This window comes from Anastrepha obliqua, chromosome 6, assembly GCF_027943255.1.
Source record: "Anastrepha obliqua isolate idAnaObli1 chromosome 6, idAnaObli1_1.0, whole genome shotgun sequence".
Taxonomy (NCBI): domain Eukaryota; kingdom Metazoa; phylum Arthropoda; class Insecta; order Diptera; family Tephritidae; genus Anastrepha; species Anastrepha obliqua.
This window is the reverse complement of record NC_072897.1, coordinates 61844479-61864250: the sequence shown is the minus strand read 5'-3', so window position 1 is coordinate 61864250 and position 19772 is coordinate 61844479. Positions and strand designations below refer to the sequence as shown.

General features: G+C 40.7%; 1 protein-coding gene across 8 annotated transcripts in view; it reads left to right on the top strand.

Moving 5' to 3' along the window:
• The window catches only part of LOC129249775 (protein Gawky), a 174459-nt gene that overhangs the window by 75034 nt on the left and 79653 nt on the right, over nucleotides 1-19772 (top strand). For 6 of the 8 annotated variants that reach the window (XM_054889406.1, XM_054889405.1, XM_054889407.1 and 3 more), the window contains one exon: nucleotides 2137-2223. In XM_054889406.1, the coding sequence (XP_054745381.1) occupies nucleotides 2155-2223 (69 nt within the window). In that variant the 5' untranslated portion in view covers nucleotides 2137-2154. Of the gene's footprint in view, nucleotides 1-2136; nucleotides 2224-19772 lie in introns of those variants that run through there. The other 2 variants (XM_054889408.1, XM_054889409.1) reach the window with 2 other exon arrangements.

The following is a 19772-nucleotide window of genomic DNA, read 5'->3' as shown; positions in this document are numbered from 1 at the left end:
GTGGGTGGTAATGAAGAAATCACCCCTGCAGACATTTGCTAGAGCCTGAGACTCCTCCCAGACAAGTCAAAAGGCATCTCTTCAACTACACTGACGAGATGTAGGGCAAAACATAACTATAACTACTAGACTGGACGTTCCCACGACAGTCAGTTCTACGTAACCGGAACGATCCGGATTTATATCGGGCCAAGGACTGTCACTTCAACAGCATTCCCCGTATATGTATGGGGCAGGTTTATGCTGTTACAACAACAACAACTAGACCGGACAGTATACAGACAAATACTAAACTACCATCAGCGGAAAACTCTTACCACCTTCCTCCCGACCCCTGAATGCCGTTATCCGAGTCCAACCACCACTTATTGCAGACGAAGAGTTTCAGCTGCCTCGCCAGACCGGCGTAACTTTGACTAAATTACGGTCTAAATATTGTAGTAGGTTAAACCCCTACATACTCAATATATTTACAGCATGTGAAGGTGCATCGCCAGGTACTAACTAACCACTTATTCACATGCAATCTCAAACCCTTTCACCTAACACCTTAGGTCCCTCTGGACGCAAACGGTCAAAGCATAAATTTTCTGGGATGAGTTAGACGGTGACGATCGCTAACCATGCCGTACTGGCAGGACCTAATAAATTGCTATAACAACAATAACATAGCTTTAACGACCCGAATAATAGAACACTCTCCGATTCGCAGAAGCTTTCATTCCACCTTGATCTTTCGATTACTAAATTTAATTTGGAGTCTCACTTAAGGTCATAGTTATGTAATAGTGTTGTATTTAACTTCTCTCTTTGTAATTTTACTGAATACAATTGTTATATTACTTACATAAATTTACTTGTAACTAGTCTGTAAGAATCCTAATTTATCTGTAAGAATTGTAAATTCGGAGGCAAATATGAAATAAATAAAGGGTCATTTAATGAAACCACCGAAAACTACAAATTACACTACAATTACCATTACCACCTTCTTAAGCTCACGACCCCCGAATGCCGTTATCGGAGTCCAACCACCACCAATCACAGACGAAGAGCTAGAACTTCCTCGAGAGTCTCGCGTAACCTTGGCACTATTACGTTCTGGATACTATAGCAGGTTAAACTCCCATTTATCCAGAATCGACCCCGAAATACTAAACATATATCCGGCACCCCGCACGACACTAACCACTTTTTCACATGCCCCATCAAACCCACTCATCTAACACCCCTCTCCCTCTGGACCCAACCTGTCGAAACAGCTAGTTTCCTGGGCCTACCGTTGGATGAGCTAGACGAAAACGACCGGTGATTACACTACACTGACAGGGCAAAGTTACTGCTACAACAACAAAAAAAAAAAAACTTCCAGAACCCAGACCAGAACCTGTATTTAAGGGTAATCGTCTATAATATTTACATTCTAGCCTATTCGAATTTTTTATATGGTGTTCATTGCCTAAGTTAACAAACGAATATTGACTCATTTTTTATTTCATTAATTTTACCTATTTTTAGGAAAAATTACAATGCATTAAGTAAGCTATGACATCAAATGTTTTTTATGTTTAGTTTTAAAGTTGTCAAACAATAAATAAAAAGAATAAATGAAGTTCCTTTTTTTAAAGTACAGTTTCATATGTACACTTTGAGGTTTAAATTTTATCCATTTAAGTTTCGGTTTTCACATAACAGCACCTGTATTTCCTTTTCTGTAGATCTTCTGTATACAGTTAACACGGAGAAATAGTAGCCTAACTAAGTTGGTGTTCCAATAGGTTTTGTCATCATGGTCTGTTTCGACGGGGTTGGACCGTAGAGAAATGGGTGTTAAATGAGTTAGTTTAATGTGCGTGTTACCATTGCGTGGGGTTTTGTCAAATATTGGAGATACATATGTTTGGTATGTGGAGGTCTAACCTGGTTAAGTAAGAGTTTAACCTATTTAAATATCCATATAGCTACTCGGGTTAATACCGGTGCAATATCAAATCAAAAATATGTCGCCTAAGAAAATATTTCAAATCAAAAATAAATGAAATATGATTTCCAGAAATTTTTAGTATTGTTTATGGATTATAACTAAAAAACATCTTAATCGAAGCGTTCTGAAGTCTTTCTTTCTTTCTTTTACAGAGTGTGGAGAAGCAAAAAATGATACAATTAAATTCTGACACCCGCTTAAATCAAATTAAGTGCGATTCTTCGAATGATATAATGCAAGTAAATTAAACAAAATGGAAAATTATACATGTACATACACACATGCATATAAAAAATGATTTCTCTCGATTTTAATTAGAAAATGATGCGTTTCAGGAATAAGAAAATTTTTTTCCATGCTCTAAATTTTTGTCTAATGGTGCACAAGGGTCAAAAGTGTCATCAATTAGTAGTTAAAAGCTAATTTATTTATTTATTCCTCATTCACCAATTGATATTCATATCATATAAAAGAAAAATTATAAAAAGGGTCAATTATATAGGTGCAAAATACTCGATAAAAATATCGATGGCTTAGTTGTTGATTTTATACATAAATTAAATCACAAAAATATTGTAGTTTACTGAAGAGAAATGTTTGCTGAATCGAGAATGTATAATCTCGTGGAATACTTTGGAAAAAGGATATGCAATGTTTTCATTATTACATGTTTTCGAGGAACACTTTTTTCAGAATTATAACTTTTTTAGGAACATTAAATTCATATAGGATGATTTCAGTTAAAAAAATATATATCGTTATATAAAATATTTATGTTCCTGATAGTTTTACGTCATTAAATATCACGATTTAAATTTCTTTAACCAGTTTTTAATATAATTTAATAGAAGAATATAGCTTTCAGAAAAAAACTTGTTCGTTCTTTTGTCTCAAATCAACGAACTTTCTTGTCGGGAATCGAGTAAAACCACATATTGCTTACTTTGTTTCATTTTGATTCCAGACTTAAAGTGAATAAATATTTTTTTAATTTTCTATTAAAATGTAACTTTTACAGCAATATGAATCGGTCATACGAAGCTTTCTCAATATTTTATATTATTTAGCTTTTGCGGAATGCGAACAAATATACCTGCATAAATATTGACCAAACCAAAAAATTTATATACATATCAACAACGTGATTTTCACTATATAATTATTCATGGTATTGAACTACATATTTACCAAAAACCTTAAATCTGTCGAGTAGGACGATTTAAAAATTTCGAAACCAACTAATACTTTCTTTTCAACGTGACAACGAAGTGTTTTTTTATGATGTCTTTTTACAAAGTGATATAAAAAAGTAATTTACAAAATCTTTTTTTTATTAGTTAGCATAATTCTTCGCTGCAATTTCTTCAAATCTTTAAGACTTCAAGACTTTCTGTGTCATATTATATATATATATATAATTGGCGTTTGTACCTTTTTAGGTGTTTGGCCGAGCTCTTCATTAAATTTAAGGTCTGCGTCTTGATATTTTTCCACAAATGGAGTGATCTACAGTTTTACGCCAACTCCAAACGGCAAATCGTTTTTTATGAGAAGCTTTTTCATGGCAGAAATATACTCGGAGGTTTACCATTGCCTGCCGAGGGGCGACCACTATTAGAAAAAACTGTTACCGACTACAAAAACTTTTAGTCTACACTCTGTGGCTAGTTTTATGTCGAATGTTGGGGGTTCAACTCAACCACCCTTGGTTATTAACAATCTTTGTAAAGTTTACATAGTTCAGTGGCTAAGAACGGCATGATCAAATTTATCAAACAAATTTTCAAACACAAATTCTTTTATTTTAATTGTGCAATTAAAAAATTTCATTATGTTATTGCCCTTGACAAAATAAGGCTGATCGTTGCAATTGTGATTTATTTTGGTAAATTCAATTAATTTTTTTATTACAAGACCTGATTGAATTTCCTTAATTATAGGTTCTCTATTTACTTTAAGTCTACAATCATTATTCTGCTGGAAAGAATTTCTAATACAGTTGTCATCATGGAGGATAAGGTTTTTATTCACCAAAATTTTTTCTTTGTTCCTGTATACCTCCTTTCCTTGAACCACCACTTCTTGTATTGGCAAATCTAATTCCTCATAATTATTGTTCGGCGATGGTATAATGAGGGCTCTAAAGTAGGTTTCTGTTGTGAATTTTGGAATCTGTAGTACAAAGATCAATTTGTTTTCAAAGAACACAGTACTTGTTCTAAGGTAAGGTAAAGTTTCCACCGTAATGTTGTATTTAGTTTTTTCCTCTTCGGACAAAATGTCGTGCGGTAATATGTTCTGTGTGATCATCATAACAACATCGGATATTTTATCTATTTGCTTATTCAGAATGTTAAGGTCAGCATACATTTCTAAAACAACCCTAAACTTTTCCACCATATTGAGCGCCCTGTTTGCCTTGGCTGTAATATTTGATAAAAGTGCATTCACTTTATTTTGTTGCCTGTTGACATTATCAACCACGGTATTTAGATTCTTAATCAGTTCATTGTTGATTTCCACCTGCTTGTTCGTTTGGACTGTTATTTGTTTTGAATTGCTGTCCAATGTTTGTAGATGATTGTAAATTTCTTTTGCGTCATCGTCGTCCATGGTTCCCCTCACCATCTTCAAAAACGATCCACCAATGTTTATCAGTCCTCTTTTTGCTCTGTTATTCTTATAGACGTGTGGAATTAGTGTTGCTAAAGCTGTCCTTGTTAGTTAAATTTCTCGTTGAATCAAGTCATTATTATGTTCGTCCACAAGATTAAGTTTTATTACATTTTCCTCCGTTTTTTCCAAACAGTATTCGAAGGTATTTAAATCTACGATGTGTAATACATTGAGATATTTGTCTACAACTGCCTCGGGCTCCATTTTGACGTGATAACGTCTTATAATTCGATTTAACAGGCTGCACGCACGAAAAAATGTGTCGTTACCTTGCTCATTAGTGTTACCTTGCTCATATGTCGTTACCTTGCTCATTGCCGTTACCTTGCTCATTGCATTGAATGAACTGCAAGCGAAAGCGCGGAACGAACGACAAAGCAAACGAAGCAAACGAACGGCAACGTTCGACATCTTGCTCTCTCCTACTTAAGTGAGCGTATATATGTATGTATATGCGCATATGTACATATATAAATTCACGTATTTGTATTTGCATATGCCTTCTTATTGATTACACAGTCCTGCGAGGGTGAGTTTCTAGAATGGCTGTACTTGTTTCTTGTAGTTTTTTATGCGCTGAAAACGAATCTGACCTTCAAAATGCTCCATCACGTCAGGATTTTTGGTAAATGAAGCTTAAGGGGGGGGTAGGGTCACAAAATCGAAATTTTTTTTCTTCACTCATCTTATAGTAAATCATTTCAAGAATGTTGTGTCAAAATTTATAATTATAATTATATAATTATAATTTATAATATAGCCTTTGTAGGCACTCTACCTCGAATGCGGAGCATCGATAATTTCTCAGAGTCATTTTTTCAAACGCGTTTTTCCCGAAACGACTTCTTAAAAGTCGGTGCCAATCACAACTCCGAAACTATTCAACCGATTCTTTTCAAATTTGGCACACGTTTTCTAAATCAAAAATACCTCCCCCCTACACTGCTTTTTTTTATTTTTTTTTTTTTAAGGTGGTTTTTCACTTACAAATATGGCGAAATTTTTCGCCAAAAATGCTCGTTTTACGTTTTTTTGCCACCAAAACTACAAAAATGAAAAAAAAAAACAATTTTATTAATGTAGGGGGGAGCATTACGTCATACTTTAACTGAAAAATTCGACTTTTTTAGTTTCAGATGATTCTACGACGAATGCCGATTGGCACCGCAGAGCACCTCTCGAAAAACATATCTCCAAAAAAACTCTGTCATGGGCTTATTTGTCAATATTTTATTATTAATATTTTTTAAAAACTTATTGAAAAGATGTACAATAACATGTAACTGATTTTATTAAAGTATCTTAAGCCATATTTCTGTAAAAAATTCACAAAAAAAGTGTTTTTTTTTTAGCGCTAAACCCTACCTCCCCCTTAAAAGGTCAAAAAATAGCCATTTTTGATCATTTTTTTTTGGGATAGAAATTTTTTTTTTTCAATTTTCGACGAAAAGGTCGCATAGTACAACTCTTTATCTTTAAAACCCATTTTTTAAAATTATTGTACGATTTAAAAAAAAAAAGGTATGACATTTTGAAATTAACAGTTTCAGTTACGTATACGTTGGGTATAACGTCTATTGGCGTAACTGAAACTGTTAATTTCAAAATGTCATAACTTTTTTTTTAAAAATCGTACAATAATTTAAAAAAATGGGTTTTAAAGCTAAAGAGTTGTACTATGCGACCTTTTCGTCGAAAATTGAAAAAAAAAATTTTCTATCCCAAAAAAAATTATCAAAAATGGCTAAAATGGCCATTTTTTGACCTTTTAGGCTTCATTTACCAAAAATCCTGACGTGATGGAGCATTTTAAAGGTCAGTCTCGTTTTCAGCGCATAAAAAACTACAGGAAACAAGTACAGCCATTCTAGAAACTGAAAAAAGTTAAATTTCGCAGGCCTGTGTTATTATTAACTTGATTCACTTGAAGAATTTAAAATAAAACCAAGTTTGTTAATAATACCTGTTGTTTTAATGTTATTATTATTAATTTTTTTATTATATATGAAGGAAAAAATGTATGGTAATATAATATTTACCATATACCTTATAAGATATGTTGTCTATACTAATATTATAAAGAGGAAAACTTTGTTTGTTTGTAATGAATAGGCTCAAAAACTACTGGACCGATTTTAAAAATTCTTTCACCATTCGAAAGCTACATCATCCACGAGTAACATGGATTATATTTTATTTTGGAAATAGGGCTCGAGATATACGTCAAAACGTGGACCCGGGTAACCTTCGGATGTGTATATACAATATGGGTATCAAATGGAAGCTGTTGGTGAGTGCTTTAGTCCAGAGTATTTTTCATGCCGCTCCGTGACTAGGGTCTCGAGATAGAGACCAAAACGTGGACCCTAGAATGTGTTTGTACAATATGGATATCAAATTGAAGCTGTTGTGAATGACTCTGTACTAGTATTTTTCATGCCGCTCCGTGACTGGGGTCTCGAGATATAGGTCAAAACGTGGACCCGGGTAACCTTTGGTTGTGTATGTACAATATGGGTATCAAATGAAAGCTGTTGATAAGTGCTTTAATACGGGGTAATTTTAACCAAACTTATTTGCACATTGTTAAGTAAGTATTGAAGATGGTTTCTGTATAGTTTGGATACCTATTGGTAGATAGGGTCTCGAGATATAGGTCAAAACGTGGACCCGGGTAACTTTCGGATGTGTATGTAGAATATGGGTATCAAATGGAAGCTGTTGGTGAATGCTTTAGTTCAGAGTATTTCCATCCGCTCCGCGAGTAGGGTCTCGAGATAGAGACCAAAACGTGGACCCTAGAATGTGTTTGTGCAATATGGATATCAAATGAAAGCTGTTGATAAGTGTTATGTTATGTTATGTTATGTTATGTTATGTTATGTAATGTTATGTTATGTTATGTTATGTTATGTTATGTTATGTTATGTTATGTTATGTTATGTTATGTTATGTTATGTTATGTTATGTTATGTTATGTTATGTTATGTTATGTTATGTTATGTTATGTTATGTTATGTTATGTTATGTTATGTTATGTTATGTTATGTTATGTTATGTTATGTTATGTTATGTTATGTTATGTTATGTTATGTTATGTTATGTTATGTTTTGTTGTGTTGTGTTGTGTTGTGTTGTGTTGTGTTGTGTTGTGTTGTGTTGTGTTGTGTTGTGTTGTGTTGTGTTGTGTTGTGTTGTGTTGTGTTGTGTTGTGTTGTGTTGTGTTGTGTTGTGTTGTGTTGTGTTGTGTTGTGTTGTGTTGTGTTGTGTTGTGTTGTGTTGTGTTGTGTTGTGTGGTGTTGTGTGGTGTTGTGTTGTGTTGTGTTGTGTTGTGTTGTGTTGTGTTGTGTTGTGTTGTGTTGTGTTGTGTTGTGTTGTGTTGTGTTATGTTATGTTATGTTAAAGTATATTATGTTATGTTAATGTTAACTCATTCTCTATATCCATGCAAAATATCTATCAAACAAATAAAATTACAATTTCCTTTTGAAAAATGCAACCATTTAATCATTATTTTCTTATGACGTTATCACGTTAAACTATAGGCAGTAAACCGACTTTACAGACAACCTCTTTTATATTATATCACAAATCCACCATCTGGGTTTATTTGGTAGATTTCAATTTCATTTGCCCCAGATCCTGCTAATATCATCAGCATGGTGAAGGTGAAGACGTTCATTCTGCAAAAACTATTAAATCTGTTGTTTGAATTTGCGTCTCATTTGAGTTTTATAATATTTCTTATTTCTCCTATTACTAGTGTCTGTGACATAATTACCATCTTTCCGGAATTGTGATAGCCTTTTGTATTTAAGACTATTTTTCTGAATGTCCCTGTTCCGTACAATTGAATCCGTCAAGTCGAAATTTTCTCTTCGATTTTCATTCAGTTTATTCGTTCTTACTAGCTTTCCTTTCTTGAACTGTTCTGCAAGCTGTAATAAAGTCAATGGGTCTTAATTTAGTTGTTGAATGAATGGTGTTGTTGTAAATTGTAATTATTCTATGTATTTTGTCTTCATGTCTTCGTCTGTCACTGTTCTATGAGCTGTTATAATCAGAATGTGTTCATTCAATGTACCGTGTAGGCGTTCAACGTCTGCATTGCCTGTTTTGTGATGGGTGGTTGTTACGTGCGAGTCAATGTTATTTTCATTTAAAAACAGTTTAGCTACTTCATGTAGCATGCACATATCATTGTCAAAAAACAGTTTTTTCATTTTTCCTAAAAATCGTATTCTTTCCTTCAGAGCAGAGAGTATAGACAACCAAGTTCTATCAGCCAGTTTGTGTACTGTGGCGTATTTTGAAAGTTTATCTATTGTTGTTAAAAACATTACGTTTCGGAATGGGAACCAAATGTCCATGTGGACAATGTCATTAAAACTACCTGGTGATTCACTTATCTGGTATGGAACCTTTACCGGTCTCCTGTCGAATTTAGCCAACTGGCAGATTTCACAATTATTAATAAACTTCGTTATTAGGTTCATAAACCCCGGGAAATAATATTTCGATTTCAATTCCGCAAACACCTCATATATGCCACGATGGTTATTCCTCAGGTGTTCATCCTTAATTATACTTAGTGCCTCATCCGTATCTGTAATTTCTTTTAATTTTTTTGTGGATCTTAATACTTTTAGATTTCTGTTGTTAGAAAAATAATTTACATAGACATCCTGAAGTTGTACAAAAAGTCGGTCGTCCTCGCAAAAAATACACATCCTTCAGTGCTTTCCTCAGAACCAAGTTGCTAGTATCAGTAACCGTTATAAAGTTTTTTACTTTCTTATGTTTAATTTGCATTATAAACTTTTCAGCATTCCCTTTTTTGAAATGCAGTTGGTTTTTGTAAACATTTATTGGTTTTTCTGTAATATATATATAACAAGAGCTGTCCGTCATTCCCATGGCAGCCGGTTCTACGTTACCGGAATGACTCGGGTTTTTCCCGACCAAAGTACACTAGCCCTGTCTAGTGTACCGTATATCAACCAAACCCTTACGTCACAGGAGCAAACTCTCGCAGCAAACCTGCTCCAAATACTTCTCCTCAGGGCTGGAGTTGAATCCAACCCTGGGCCAGAAGTATTCTACTGCTGCGTCTGCCATCAACGGCTCCACCCGAACTCCACCTCGGTTAGGTGCAATAAGTGCAACGGGTGGAGCCACCTTAAGACCTGCTCAGGCCTTAAGTCGCACAGGGAGTGGACCACACGGTATGTGGCCACGTGTTGCTCCCGCCAACAAGCGTCTGATGCCTCCACGGCTAGCACACCCCCTGATAGGCCGGCAATACCAACCGCCACCACAACCCACACCTCCACGGTGAGGAGCCTATCGGAGCAACACAACTCCCCTTCAACCCCTCCCCTCCCTTCCAGCTCCAACCCCAGTGCGGGGACAAACCAGCAGCTCCTGGTCCCCCGCACAGTCTGTTCCGTGTGTCAGGCCGTAATACCTCGGAATCTGGTAACAGTCCAATGCAATTCCTGCAATGGCTGGTGCCATTTTCGGAGATGTTCCGGCCTGCGCACCACCCGTGAGTGGACAACTGCCTACGTTGCCCCCTGCTGCAGAGCTCTGCACCCACAACCGCCCTCGGAGGCGCGGCCGCCCACCACCATCAGGCCGCAACAGCCACAGTGGATTGCGCAGCAGGCCCAACGCAGACAACACCACGCGTCCCTCACCCCCCGGATTACACTGACCTCACCGAGAAGCTTCAAGCTTCTCCAGCTAAACTGCAACGGACTTACGAGTAAGGTCGACGAGATAGTCGACTTTATGAGCCGGCACAGTATCAAGATAGCTGCGGTCCAAGAAACAAAGTTGCACGCTAGGTCATCTCTGATCACCAGGGATGGCTACAACGTGCACAGACGTGATCGCGAGCGAGACAATGGTGGTGGCCTAGCGTTTATAGTCCACCACACTGTGCAGTATCGTCTTATCGATGAAGGAATCGACCGCAGGGACAGCACCTTAGAATGTCAAGGCATAGCTGTCCGGTCAGGCGATTCCGAGCTCGAAATATTTAATATATATATACCCCCTGTCACCTGCTGCCCGGCTGGATATCACCCTGATATAGGTGCGCTCCTCAGAGGTGAAAACCGATTGGTTGTAGGTGACTTCAATGCGCATCACGATCTTTGGCATTCAAGCCTGCCAAATGATCGTAGGGGACAACAACTGGCAGAGCAGATAGACGACTCGACATTCAGCACAGTAAACGACGACGCCCCCACCAGGGTAGTGGGCAATTGTAGCAGCTCGCCTGACCTAACAATTGCTAGCGCTGGTCTGATAAATAGCATAACGTGGCGACCTATGCTATCGCTTGCATCAGACCACTTGCCCATTATCGTCTCGATCGAGAGACCTGCCGACTTCGTTTCCGCGAATCACCGGTCCTATTTTAACTTTAAAAAAGCTAATTGGGCCGGCTTCACGGAATTCACCGAGGACACCTTCGCCGCTCTTCCCATCCCCACTGATGTGCGCGTTGGCGAACGCGCATTCCGCAAGGTGCTCACAGCTGCTGCGGCTCGCTTCATCCCAGCTGGATGTTATAAGGACATACGTCCTCATTTCCCAGCAGAAGCAGCCAGTTTAGCAACCGAGCGTGACCACCTACGCCAGGCCGATCCCGGGGATCCCCGCATAAGGGATCTTAATTTGGAGATCCGGCAACTGGTAAATCAACACAAGCGGACTAAATGGGTTGAGCACCTGAAGACTTGTAACCTCACCTCCGGAGTGGGTAAGCCCTGGTCCACCGTTAGGTCCCTGTCGAACCCGACGAAACACAACGACAAGGTGGCAATCACCTTCAACGGTTGTACTTCGTCGGACCCGAAGCGATGCGCGAGCTATTTTAGCCGGCTGTTCACACTGCATCCTCCGGGCGACAGAACCAAACGTCGTGTTACCAGAAGGCTGCACAAACTGACGAACGACAGTGCGCCACTTACCTTCTCCGGTGATGAGGTTCAGGGGGCCATCAACAAAACGAAGACATCGAAAGCCATTGGCCCTGACGGACTTAACGCGCTGATGCTGAAGCATCTGGGACCCCTGGGAGTAGGATATCTCACAAGGGTCTTCAATTTGTCTCTGGCCACTCTCATCATCCCTGACAAGTGGAAAGCAGGGAGAGTGGTCCCACTATTGAAACCTGGGAAACCCGCCAACCAAGGGGAGTCTTATCGGCCGATAACTCTCCTTTCCCCAGTAGTGAAGACACTTGAGGCCCTCCTACTCCCACTCTTCACGACACACCTGGCCCCAGCCCCACATCAGCACGGATTCCGACGAGTGCACAGCACCACCACGGCACTCACCGCCATAAACGCCCAGATAAATCGCGGGCTTAACCAAAACCGCCCCTGCGAGAGGACTGTCCTAGTAGCGTTGGACCTAAAGAAGGCTTTCGATACAGTCAGCCATTCCACGCTACTAGATGATATTTATCAGTCGACACTCCCGCCAGGGCTGAAGAGGTGGTCCGCGAACTACCTGAGCGGTCGACACTCGTCAGTGATTTTTCGAGATCAAATATCAAAGCAGAGGAAGATTAAGCAAGGCGTACCGCAGGGTGGTGTCCTTTCACCCTTGCTTTTTAACTTCTACATCTCGAAGCTCCCCCAACCACCAGCGGGAGTTTCCCTGATCTCATACGCTGACGATTGCACGATAATGGCGTCGGGCAATGACATCGATGGCCTGTGTTCCAAAGTGAACAACTACCTCACCGACCTTTCTCGCTTTTTCACTGCGAGGAATCTCCAACTTTCCCCCACCAAGTCCACGGCGACCCTCTTCACCACCTGGACAAAGGAGGTCAAGCTGTCCCTTAAGGTAAAAGTCGATGACACACCAATTCCGACTGTGAATAACCCCAAAATTTTGGGTGTAATCTTCGACAGCTTGCTCTCCTCTGCGCATACAACCGCAATTGCCACTAAGGTCCAAAATCGCAACAAGGTCCTCAAATCGCTGGCCGGCAGCACTTGGGGCAAAGACAAAGAACTGTTGCTTTCGACATTTAAGGCAATTAGCCGGCCGGTTCTAAACTATGCTGCGCCTGTCTGGTCGCCTGGTACTAGTGATTCGCAGTGGACAAAGCTGCAGACATGTCAGAATACCGCCATTCGGACAGCGACCGGGTGCCTCCTGATGTCGCCCATACAACACCTGCACAACGAGGCACAAATGCTCCCAGTTGCGGAGCACAACAAATTGCTCAGCAAGCAGTTCCTGCTGGGGTGTTACCGCAGGTTTCAGGACAAAACTAACCGAGACCTTCTGGACAGGACAGTATTCAGACAGTCAATAAACGACATTCACCGGGAGACCGTTACCACCTTCATGAACTCCCGTCCTGTGAATGCCGTAATCGGAGTCCAACCACCACCCATTGCAGATGAAGAGCTCCAGCTTCCCCGTGAGACTCGTGTAACATTGGCACAATTACGTTCTGGATATTGTAGCAGGTTAAACTCCTACCTATCCAGAATTGATCCCGACATACCAAACACATGTCCGGCATGTGAAGGGACGCCGCACGACACTAACCACCTCTTCACATGCCCCCTCAATCAGACTCATCTAACCCCCTCTCCCTCTGGACCCAACCTGTCGAAACAGCATGTTTCCTAGGCCTACCCCTAGATGAGCCAGACGAAGATGACAGATGATATACCTACACTGACAGGGCTAACTACGCTGTTAAAAACAACAACAAAAACAACAAGAGCTGTCCTCTTGCCCACTATGTACGGTCGCCGAGTTTGAACTTGCGTCATTTTGGTCTTCTTCCTCATTATTATTGATTTGCAAATGTGAATAATATAATAACTTTTAGAATAATCCGGATAGATAAGAATTGAGTCAGTCGTCAAGAGTAACTTGAGTTTCTTAAAGGCATTGATGTAGTCCCTGTCGGAAACATTTATTTCCGCTCCTTTCTTCAAATATTTTGTCATGGGATAGGCAATCTATGAATAGTCTCTTATGAACTTTCGATAATAGCCCGTGATCCCCAAAAACGATTTAATTTCCTTTTCCGTTTTTGGTAGCTCTATTCTTTGAATCGCTTCAACCTTCTGAGGATTCGGTTTAATGCCGTCATCAGTGACTATATGTCCTAAAAATTCGGTCTGTCTCTGCAAAAATGAGCATTTATCCAGTTGTATTTTGAGATTAACCTCACTCAATTGTTGAAGTATTAACTTGAGTGAATTTAAATGTTCTTGAATAGACGTTGAAAATATCAGAATGTCGTCGAGGTAAACGACACAAATCTTGTTTATGTACTCAGCAAGGACACCGTTTATCATTCTCTGAAACGTGGCACGTGAGTTTTTAAACCCAAATGGCATCCGTAGGAATTCATAATGTCCCGTGGCCGTGGAGAATGCAGTCTTTGGAACATCCTTAGGATTCACTTCTATCTGGTGAAAACCATTAGCCCGATCGATAGTAGAAAAATAATTGCATCTCCCCAATTTGTCAAACATGTCTTCCATGCTTGGCATGGGGAATTTGTCATCTATAGTGATAGCGTTAAGCTTCCTATAATCGATGACTATACGCCACTTTTGAATACTGGAATGGCCTCCCCTTTTGGGAACTCCCCAAATAGGTGCGTTGTATGGGCTACAAGAGGGTCTGATAATGCCTTGCTTCAACATCAGATCAATCTGTCTATCAACTTCCTCTCTATGAACTTGGGGGTATCTATACAACTTCGAATAGATGGGGATATCAGCTGTAGTCTGGATCCTATGTTTGACTTCACTCGTAAATGTCAGGTCGTATCGGTATCCTTATAAAATGTTTTAGAAAGTTCGGAGAGGACTCTCTTTAAGCCATCGATTTCCTCATTGTTTAGATGGTCTGTCCGTTGTATTGCATTACGTCTCTAAACTGTAATCTGTTATGAAACACATTAGTTTCTTGACAAGAAAGATGAATTGGTTCGTTCATTGAACGGGAGTAATATACCTCCTCTTCTCTGTTAAAAAATAATTTGATTATACTTTTCTCAGTTGAAATCACTCGGTCCTTGTAGGAAATATTGACATCAAGGTTGACTAAAATGTTATTTCCTATGAGTCCATCGAATCTGTCAGCGAAATTATATTCCAAAAAACCGACATGGAAATTTTCAAGGCCAAACTCTTTGGTATTGTACATTTTTTCTTAATAAGAGTTATATCTATATATCTATCCATTTCTCATTGCATACTCCGGGTTTTATTATGCTAAATTCCGCTCCGGTGTCTATTACAAAGCTGACCCTTCTAATTGGGTTGTCTATGACTATATAGGGCATGTATCTGGAAGGCCACTTATTTGAAAATTACTCGAAATGTCCATAGGTTCAATTGCCTGATTTTGATTGTTTTGTTCGTGTCGAGTGCGTTGCGACGCATTAAAGTTCTGCGATTGTCGAGTGAACCTGTCCTGCCTTGATTGTGAGGAAGTTGGCCATTCAGTGTCCCTATTAAAATTACCCTGATTCCTTGGCTGAAAATGATTGGTTTGCCTGAAGCTCCCACTCTGTTGTGGGTGACGATAATTTGGCATTCCTGAATCGTTTCTTTTGTAGCTGGTTTTATTATTCTGAGATTGCCTTCTATTGTAGCGGTTGGTATTATTCAATAAGAGACCGGTAGAGTTTAAGTAACCGTTTTCCTCTATTATGGCATAAGCATCCGACATTGTGGATGGATTTCTACCTATTATTATGCGCTTAACTGGCTCCGGTAGATTTTGTCGGAACACTTCCAAAACCAAGTTTTTGTTTCTGGTAGCTTGAAGGGCCGTCAAGGTATCATCTAGCAGATATGAGTTGTTTAGTCTGACCAAAAGTTTGTTTAATTTACTATAAAAATGTCCTATGTCATGCGTGCATCGGCACATATTTATCTCATCCAAATTTTTTTCTTTAGGAGTGTGAAAAACGGTGTTCGTTCTCAAATAAAAACTATTAGCGCATATAATAGTTAGAGCCGCGAACAGCAAAAAGGATGGGTTGGTTGGTTGGTTAGAGTGGTGATTCATCCAGAGTCCAACTAGCGCTTCCGCACCATTTTGTTGCCACATCCTCGTTACCAATTTTTTAACAGTTATTTACAGCAGGACTATATCCAGTCTGTGCGGTTTAGGAACATTATTAGGTTGTTGACGTCTAAGCCAGACAGCTGCTCGAGACTCTCGAACAGCGGTTTGCCCAGGGTTAACATTCTGTCCTTCCATAGGGCAGGGCATTCACAGAGAAAATGGAAGATTGTTTCTTTTTTCTCCGGTTGTTTACAACTATGACAGTATGTGGTGCAGAGACCTGCATGGCTCACTGTTTTCTTGAGTTGTTCATGCGCTAAATTTCTTGCTCACATTCAGTCAATTGAACCAAAATATTTGGTCAAGTGCAGTCAGCTCATGCAGGCGAACGCGTAGTTCAGCTCAGTCAACACGTATGATTTAATGTCTTCGGCTCAAATCTAATCATTGAACAAAAAGCAGCATTGAATGAAATTAGCATCGGCCTTTGCGTTCAAACGATCAAACTTGTTCAAAGAAGTAACAAAGAAGTAATTGTCATCATTGTAAATAGCACATGTTCGAGCAAACGAGCGTTGGCGTACAATGTACGCTGTAAATTGCGTTTCGTATTTGAAAGGATTAGTTGGTTTAAGCAATGTTTCCTTATTTACATCATTTTCTTTCGTGTTTTATTATAAGTTTTAAGAAAAAAAAAAACAAATATGAAAATATAGTGTTTTTGCTTTAAAATTTACTTTGCTATCGTTAGTTACAAGCAAAAACTCATGCGGGATCATACGTGTTCAAACCGGCTCATTTGGCTCTATAGCCCTTTTATTCTTGCTCAAAAAAATGAATGTACAGCCGAACGAGCAAATACCCGAAACGGCTGCTATGAAGACGATTGGTGATAACATCGGAGAGCTAAAACGCAGCACATGATTTGATTGAGCTGAAATAAACAATGACAATAACTTATTTGAACAAGTTCGATCGTTTGAACGCAAAGGCCTGTTTTTTTGTTCAAGCGAAGCGTATGAATGTTTTACATTCAACCGGTGCAGTTCTCTGGTTGACACATACACTACACAGATACAGTACATACATACAGGTACACTGCAAACAAACAGTAACAATGATAAACAAACATGGTCTTTATCCCTTCATATAACAAATACATGTAACATATTTTTATTTCGAACCAAATTGTATTTAGAAATAGTAGTGACGAAAAACCGTCACGAAATGTATTGTATGCCGTGGGCTATTCTCTTTCTCCGCTTTATGTGGTGCTTCGTAGAATTTGTGAAAAATGTGTACTACATGATTACGACGAATATTGATGCAGCCGATGGCTTAGTAAGTGGCGCCGTTGGTAAACTAGTGCATATTGATTATGACAACGCTGAATAAGTAAGTTTTGTACGGCTTGACTTTCCTGATGCTCCGAAAACCGGACAAAAACTTCGAAAGAAATGCAGTGCACATATGATAGCTAACAATATTAGTAAAACAGTAATACCGATGGCTAGACGTAGCTGAACAATACCATTAAATCACAATAAAATTATAAATGCAAAACGAACAAATTTTCCTGTAGTTTGTGCATGTGTCAGTACCATACACAAATCTCAGGGCGGTATATATTCTGAAATAGTCTATGAATACGATAAAAGCAGTCACAATCGCTAGTGTATGTCGCACTGTCACGTGTTAGTTCCATTGATGGATTATTTATAATTACACGCAATGATGATTTGCGATTCTACCATGGCCGGAGACCATCAACAAGACCATGGCAGCCGGTTCTACGTTCACGGAATGACTCGGGTTTTTCTCGACCAAGGGCTGCCACCCCAGTAAACTAGTACTGTCTAGTGTACCGTATCCCACCCCCAATCTCTCGTAACAGGACCAATCCCTTCCAGCCCGTTTGCTCCAAATACTTCTCTTCAGGGCTGGCGTCGGAGCCAACCCTAGACCAGAGGTATTTTACTGCTGCATATGCCGCAAACGGCTCCTCCCGAACATCACCTCGGTTGGTGCCATCTTAAGACCTGAACAGGCCACAAGGTATGTGGCCACGTGTTGCTCCCGCCATCAGGCGGCCCCTGCCTCAGCGGCGCTGTTGTCCTCAGTGCCGGCACTTCAAACTGCCGCCACCAATACCTTAACGGTAAGAAGCCCTCCGGCGCAACACAACTCCCTCATTGACCCGCAACCCTCCTGCACCTATCCCAGTGTGGGGGCAAACCAGCAGCTCTTGGTCCACCGCACCGTCTGCTCCGTGTGTCAGACTAGGGTCCCCCGGAACCTGACAACAGTCCAGTGCAATTCTTGCAATGGCTGTTGCCACTTTGGGAGGTGCTCTGGCCTGCGCACCACCCGTGAGTGGACACGCGACTTCGTTGCCCCCTGCTGCAGAGCTCTGCGGCCGCAACCGCCCCCTGCAGCGCGGCCGTCTGTCCACAACAACATTTGTGGAACGCACAGCAGGACCAACGCAGACAACACCACGCGTCCCTCACCCCCGAGTTACGATCACACTCCCGAGGAGTTTTGAACTCTTACAACTGAACTGCAACGGACTTACGAGTAACTGCACGCTAGCTCTCCCCTGATCACCAGGGACGGCTACAACACGCACAGAAAGGATCGCGAGCGAGACCCCGGTGGAGGCTTAGCGTTCATAGTCCACCATACAGTGCAGTATCGTCTTGTCGATAGAGGCATCAACCGCAGGGACACCACCTTAGAATGTCAAGGGATAGCTGTCCGGTCAGGCGATGCCGAGCTCGAAATATATAATATTTACATACCCCTGTCACCTGCTGACCGGCAGGATATCACCCTGATATAGGTGCGCTCATCAGGGGTGAAAACCGATTGGTAGTTGGTGACTTTAATGCGCATCACGATCTTTGGCATTCAAGCCTACCAAATGATCGGGACAACTATTGGCAGAGCAGATAGACGACTCGACATTCAGCACTGTAAACGACGACGCCCGCACCAGGGTAGTGGGCAATTGCTGCAGCTCGCCTGCTATCACAATTGCTAGCGCAGGTCTGATAAATAGCATAACCTGACGACCTATGCTATCGCTTGCATCGCCTACGCCAGGCCGATCCCGGGAATCCTCGGATAAAGGATCTAAATTCCGAGATACGACAACTGGTAACCCTATACAAATTGGAAGATCATTTGAAGTCCTGCAACTTCACCTCTGGTATGAGCAAGCTCTGGTCTACTGTAAGGTCCCTGTCGAAGCCGAAGAAGCACAATGACAAGGTTGATATTACCTTCAACGGTCGTGCTTCGTCTGATCCGAAGAGATGCGCGTGCTCCTTCAGCCGGCAATTTATTCTGCATCCTCCGGCCGACAGTTCCCAACGTTGTTCCACCAGACGGCTACACAAACTGACATACAACAGTGCGCCACTTGCTTTCTCCAGCGACGAGGTTCATAGGGCCATCAAACACATGAAACCATCCAAAGCCATTGGCCCTGACGGACTAAACATGCTGATGCTGAAAAAGCTGTGTCCATTGGGAGTAGAATATCTCACCAGGGTCTTCAATCTGTCTATGGCCACTCTCATCATTGCTGATAAGTGCAAATTAGGGAGAGTGGCCCCACTACTGAAGCCTGGGAAACCCGCCAACCAAGGGAAGTCTTTTCGTCTGAAAACTCTCCTTTCCCCAGTAGTGAAGACTCTTGAGGCCCTTCTACTCCCACTCTTTTACGAAACACTTGACCCCAGTCTCGCACCAGCATGGTTTCTGAACAGTGCACAGCACTACCACGGCACTCACCGTCATAAACACTCAGGTAAACCGCTCTCTCAACCAAAACCGCCCCTGCGAGAGGACTGTCCTAGTAGCGTTGGATCTAAAAAAAACCTTCGATACAGTCAGCCACGCCTCGCTACTAGATGACATTTTACAGTTGACATTCCCGCCAGGGCTGAAGAGGTGGACCGCGAACTACCTGAGTGGTCGTCATTCGTCGGTGATATTCCGAGACTAAACATCTAAACAGGAAAATAAA